Consider the following 6,680-nt stretch of genomic DNA (forward strand, 5'->3'; position numbering starts at 1 on the left):
TTATTTCTTTTCTCATTTTCTAAACATCTTTTAGTAAACACATAAACAAATATTAACTCGTGTGAGAATACGAGTTTAAAACTAGTTAAGATAAAAAAAAACAACACTTTAAGACAATTAATAATTCTAAAACTATCACAACAAACGTGTAAAACAATATAAGCTAAAAAATTAAAATACCGAGCTTTAAGAAATGAATTAAAACTACTTAAGATGGAAAACTCGAATAAAAAGTAATTATAAGTCTCAAAAAAATGTTTAGATCATGCACTGAGTTTTCTTTTTTTTTAATCTATTATGCTTGATATGAGTGAACGATAACTAGACATCCAATAATCCTCATGAAATTTGTTTAATGTTGTATTTTTATTCCCACAGTATAGTTAGATGTTATACTTATATCATAATTACATAATCTTAAACTAGAAATAAACGAACAAGATGGCATTTTTCAAACCTATTTTGAATATTCATCATGTTGGCATTTGTCAAATTTCTCGCTGGTCAGCCATAGTGACCAACCTTCGTATTAACGAAATGAAACGAATTAATATCAGAGCAAGAAAATTTACCTTTAATGGCTAACATCCATAGATAGTAGAGAGCAGAAGACGGGGAACATGGGACTAGAATCAAGGCCCCCTATGCATAGGGTACACCAGTACAAAACTTTGTCGAATAAGATATCCAATTACACTTTAATTAAAAAAATTAAGCTACCAAGCACATTTTTCACATATACAGTTCACATGTATGCAGTTTTCATAATCACGCCCTACTTACGTGACAATAGAGCACGAAAAAGCTTCCAAGGATTTTATGCAGTGAAACAAATGTCATAGTTGTTGTAGTCAATGAACACACGTCGTCTAATAAACTACATTTATTTTGTACAATCACAGAGTTGAGGTAATCCGTGTACCAGCAACATGATCTCTTACTGCAGTAAATCCAAAATGGCTGCTTTTAGAATTTATGTTAGACATAGGAAAAACTGCAATCTTGCCTTCTACCTTTGGCCAGCCTAGGGACAAATAAAACACCCAATTTTCAAAAACTAAGCAGGGATAGCACGTCACAAGAGGATACCAAATTATTTGTGTACTTGCGCAAGGAAGATATCATGTATTCACTTACTGAACTTCATCCAGCAAATCCTGGCAGGTAATTTTCTTCAAATAAGGGCAAAAGAAGGTCAATTGACGAATCTAGAAAAAGTAAAATAATAAATCTGAACTAGTTAGTACTTTCCTAAATACACTTGTATAAAATGACAGTTATTATCCGTAACTACAATCATACTTGAATCAAGGCTGTGCCAAAGATAGAAGCCAATTAACATTACACCACAAATGGATTAACAACTCTGCTGAAGATGGGATTCCTGTGTTTTCTCATACAAGTTCAAGAAACCGCTATCTATTTTTTTGCGTAAGTTATCAACATAGGGTTTTGTGGGGTTATCTTGAAACCTTGCAGCGACTGCATTGCAACTGTAGATTGCATCTCATCACCATATTCCACAAAGGCAATTCCTGGCTTTGCTTCAACCATTCTAACTTCCTTGAATCCAGGATATTGGAGAAAGAGCATTTGCAGCATCATGGGAGTTGACTCATTGGGAAGATTCTGAATAAAGAGAATATTATTTGGTGGTGCAGGAGCCTCAGGTACCATGGATTTTGCACCACCTGGATAAGGTATCTAGGATAATTTGAATGTTAGAAAAGCATGTGTAACAAATATAGAACAAAATAAACATGGACACAATAAAGAACAGAACGAAGTTGTTCAAGATTCTGTTTATTTGAATCACTTGCTTTAAACCAGATATTGTATCATCTCATAATCTCTATAGCCGATTACAATCTTTTTCACAATCTCACTTCTTACTAGAACATTTTCTCCTTTCTTTCAATGCAAAACCAAAATCAGAAAATAAAAACTGATTTCTCAAAGGTAAACCAGAGAACTTAGAAAAGACTTTCCTGTCTGTAACAGTCAAATTGCTACAAATCAGGAAAAAATTAAAAGGTGCTAAATTTAGATGGGATATATTATTTTAGTAGTTCTTTAATATGACCATGGATGATTGACCACCCCTCCACCCCGAAAATTTACAACAGCAGAAAAAATTTACCATAGGTGTTGCACCATAAGCACCAGAATAGGCTGGATTTAGTCCCATTCCAGCTAAATTAGCATCATGTTGGTCCTTCCGCTTTTTGCCTGCAACAGAGCATAACAAGGTTACTTCCATGTAAAGTTGCTGATTTATTATGTAATGTGTGTCATAAAACCTGTTCACCTAGATGTTCAGCAGTATGGAACAACCACGTCCCTTTGTGGACAGAAACACAAAAGTGAACTTAAAATGTAAAAATGTCACACTTCTGAGTAACACTTATTACGTAATTTATTTAATAAAACACATAATTTATATGATCCATAAAATAATTACACATGCCTAAGAGTCTTAAGGCAGGCACTAGAGTCAGATATAGTGTTTCTTGGAACCATACAGGGCATGTGACAGTTGCATGAAAAAGACTAACCACCTAATTTAAAGGGGAGATAATACCCCAAGAAACAGAATAGTCCTTTGATTTTCAAGGGAAGACAATTGCATGAAATCAATAGGATAATATTGTCATTGTTTTGGGCATTAAGTGCTTAGGGTCCTCAGTTTATGAAAAGGATGAACTTTTAACCTTGTTTGTTCTTGTTCCCATTTAAACCAATGGGTTTAAAATTTTACAGTGAAGCATCCTTGAATAAAAAGAATAGAGTGCTTGAAGTGAGTTGTACCTTTGTCATCATGCCTCTTACGTTTTTCCCTAGGAACAAAAGTACCATCCGCTTTTGCTATTACATCAGATTTGGTCTTTGCATACTGTATTCTCTGGATAAATGACAACAAAATTCAATTTCTAGAAAAGGATAATTTTGCACTGACGCAAATTGAGAGAACAATGCAGCAGAAAGTAAGGAAATCAAGTAAAATGAATATGCAAATTGTTCGGACCAATCCGTCCTTTCAAAAAAATATAAAAACATATAAAATATAGAAGTGTTGATATTAAAAGAATAGAAATGAGATGCATGATTGTGATAACATTCATCCCTAAAATGAATACTACTAACTTTTTATTTGACTGGTTGATTTATAGCCACAAAGCAATTTAGGCACGGTTCTACTAGATGTTTGCTAAATATCAATCGGGTGAAGCCAATACGGAATCATATTAATACACAGATTAGAAGGTAAAGCCCCGGGTAGCGAGTGGGAAACCATTATTTCAAAGAAAATTACATAAGCAATTTGAAAAAGCAATTCAGATGGAAATGATTGCCAGCTTTTTAATGCCAAATCACGATGTCAACCAACTCAAAATCTTCTATCCCCTCTTCTCTTTTTTCCAGTGCTACACTGTCACATAAATCTAAAATCTGATGTGGTTCAGGAACTTAAGATCAAAGCTTATTCAATAGAATTGCAATTACAATTTTTCCTTGGAAAGTAATCAGATGAGATGTAGTATCCTTGACCCCCAATATATTATGGCGTAGTTAATTTGGCACCAAATGGTAAACCACTGAGGAGTGTATGCTAAATTAATAATAAATGATTTGTAGTCAATGAATCCTTGGGATTGAGGATTAATATAGGACAAGTTCTACTCTGCGAGTCCTTAGCGTCAGCTTTGCCAAGAGTTGTAAGCCATTTCTATCTAAAATAATTTGTTCCTACCTACACCAAAAAAAATTTCCTATACTGTTTTTGGTGAGGTGATGAGATAGGAACCTAATTAATAAAGACAACTTATTACACGGACTACATGGAAAACATGATAGCCACTGTCGCCACTAGTTAAACGTTGACAGCAATTTTACACAACATTAGCCCTTCCTTCAGCATCATCATATCCCATGAACAAAGTAATATCTACTGAAAAGAAAAGAGCTGTTGATGATGACAGATAAGCATTGTTCCTCAACATTCTTGATTTTAACCGTTATAATGGGGAAAAAAAGAGTTCTTTAACCTTGGGGCGCGTAAATTATGCTAAATTTTCAAACAATTTTCTGTTGGTACGAGCTTCTGCATATTGGAGATTATCATGGTTCTTAACAAGAAGTGTAGCATTAGAAATTAGAACGAGGCAACAATAACAAATAATTCCAACCGGAAAAACCAAACATAATTAACTAGAATCATGCCCCAATTCAAAAAACCATTCAAATAATAATAAAAATTACAAAACAGATATAAATTTGACTTTGAAAACGCAAAATAGAAGATATGATACCATGGGCTTATCATAGAAGGGAAATCCTTGCATTTGCCGCAGAGCATTGGAAGCAGAAGAGACCTCCTCAAAGACCACCCAAGCTTGACCTTTGTGTTTTAGGGTTTTAAAAGCTAACACCTCAAGTATCTTCCCGAACTGAGTGAAAACAGCGTTCAGAGACTTCTTCAACTCTACATCCAACATACGACAATTCAAAGAACGTATAATCCATCGAAATCGAAGTTGCGGAAACACGAAAAAGACGCGTACCATCAATCTTGATCTTCTCGTTAAGGTTATTGATGTAGATGGTGTTGTTTTGAGGAATTTCAGGGGTAGCATTCACTTCAGACATTTTGCGCTCAGCAAGTGAAAGAGAAGACCAAGCTTTTCCACGACGGGGTAAAGGTAAAACCCTAAGCCACGGCGGGGGAAGCTACTGCTGATTTTCAAAATAATTGGGCTTTGGTCGTCTTTTGCTAGTGGGCCTAATAATCTCTACCTCAAATTTTCAAAACAAAACTACCAAATACACTCTTATAATGTTTTTCTTTTCTTTTATTAGTAATAATTAGAAACATGCTAATGTAAAGAATTTAAAGCTAATAGTGTAATATTCACATTAATGTATAAATAAGTAACTTATTTTCTTAAATAGTACTGTACGACACAATGTTGGTATTTAATTTTACATTTTGAAAAATTACTTTATAAAACTTTTTTTTAATTCAAATTTTTATTTACCTCTATATATACATATAACGTAATATAAAGTAGATTTCAAAAGATGTACCAGCCTATCATTTATACTGTTAATTTAAGACAGTTAATACATGGGCAATCATTAATTCGAAAGTTTAATGTAGCTTTTAACGTAATATAAAGTAGATTTCAAAAGATGTACCAGCCTATCATTTATACTGTTAATTTAAGACAGTTAATACATGGGCAATCATTAATTCGAAAGTTTAATGTAGCTTTTAACGTAACATCTGATTTACTTTTTATTTATAATTTTTTATTTTATTAATGTTTTTTAAAGTTAATCTGTAAAATATATTTAATTACATGTTAAGAAATAATCTCATACAATAATCTCTATTAATTATTAAATATTATGAAAATATTTGTAAACTTGAATTTTATAATGGATTAAATATTCATTGAGAATTACAAGTATTTATAATTTCTAATAATTTCAAGACGAAGAAGTGAGGATTCAATTAAGAAGTTTTAATTCAGTAAGTATTAAATAAACCATGGTTTGAATTTTAATAAGATATATGCTTCTGATGTGGAACGGATATTTGTATGGATCCCGTTATTTTGACACCCTATATTTGACACTCATTTGACACTGTCACGTGTCAACATGTTATTGGGTATTTTCATTTTTAAAAAAAAAAAAAAATTTGGCCTGAAAAATGGAGAGGTTTTCAGAGAATTTGGATTCCAATTCTACCCCTCGACATTTTCATTACTTTTGTGTGACAGACTGCTTCTCTCTCACATTTTCATTACCCAAGTATTTGCTTTCCAATATGTGTTGATTGAGAAAATGCAAAGTAAATTTCTCATACTGTGTAGGCGAAGAGAACAATTCATGTCCTAGTGGTGGAGGGGATGTTGTTGGAGATGGGGGTGGGGTAGGCGTTGGACTTCGACGGCGACGTTGAAGACGTGAAGAAGCTCCCCTTTGTTTCTTCCTTGCACGCTCAGTCATGGACGGACACATTGCTGCCAATGACGACCAGAAGTTGACGAAGGAGGTTACTTTAAAACCTGGAGGAGTGGGCAGTTAAACCTGAAGTGGGGAACATAGGCAGTTAAACCCAAGTGTTGGTATTTAAAGGAACCCACCATAGTAAATAATCGAGTACACAAATGTGGTAATCGATTACAATGCCTATTTCCAGCATATCAAGTGCATTTAAACAATCATGCACTGCCTAACATGTATCACAAACTAGTAATGTTTTAGTTAACCTTACCTTCACGTCTTTTTAACAGTGGTAATGAAAACTTTCTGCAACAAAAACTTATTCTTTTGATTAAAGTTAGATTTCAATACACATTGCACAACAATAAAAACATTATATTCATAGGTAAATAATAACAAGTAATTATATACATCACACTATGTTATTATCAAAATTGTTATGCACAACAGATAACAAAGACATAAATTCTCAAGCATGACATCCAACCCTAGACACACACTTATACGAAAAACAACTCAACTTGACCTGGAAGACACCCAAAATGACCTGTGGTCCCCCACGTTACCACAGGGGGTCCCTTCAGTGCAACAGGATGTCCAAAATGGACAAAAGGTTCGCGTAATCGATTACAGACCTCTTGTAAACGATTACAAGAGTGATTTTTGCT

At 33.6% G+C, this 6,680-nt stretch overlaps 1 protein-coding gene across 1 annotated transcript; it reads right to left on the reverse strand.

The window, feature by feature from the left end:
- Positions 1-937: 937 nt before the first annotated feature.
- On the reverse strand, positions 938-4,806 carry LOC106754046 (U1 small nuclear ribonucleoprotein A). The gene is made up of 5 exons (XM_014635984.2): positions 4,563-4,806; positions 4,311-4,483; positions 2,809-2,902; positions 2,141-2,229; positions 938-1,704 (listed from the first exon to the last, which is right to left on the reverse strand). The coding sequence occupies exons 1-5, from the start codon at positions 4,645-4,647 to the stop codon at positions 1,420-1,422; spliced, it is 726 nt and encodes a 241-aa protein (XP_014491470.1). The 5' UTR covers positions 4,648-4,806; the 3' UTR covers positions 938-1,419.
- Positions 4,807-6,680: the final 1,874 nt, after the last annotated feature.

The sequence above is a fragment of the Vigna radiata genome, unplaced genomic scaffold (assembly GCF_000741045.1).
Source record: "Vigna radiata var. radiata cultivar VC1973A unplaced genomic scaffold, Vradiata_ver6 scaffold_83, whole genome shotgun sequence".
NCBI lineage: Eukaryota > Viridiplantae > Streptophyta > Magnoliopsida > Fabales > Fabaceae > Vigna > Vigna radiata.

Coding starts and splice junctions, on each gene's coding strand:
- LOC106754046 (XM_014635984.2), bottom strand. CDS start 4,647: ATGTCTGAAGTGAATGCTACCCCTGAAATTCCTCAAAACAACACCATC. Junction 2,230..2,808: donor TAAGAGGCATGATGACAAAG/GTACAACTCACT, acceptor GCTCTGTTGCAG/GCAAAAAGCGGAAGGACCAA. Junction 1,705..2,140: donor CTTATGGTGCAACACCTATG/GTAAATTTTTTC, acceptor AAATTATCCTAG/ATACCTTATCCAGGTGGTGC.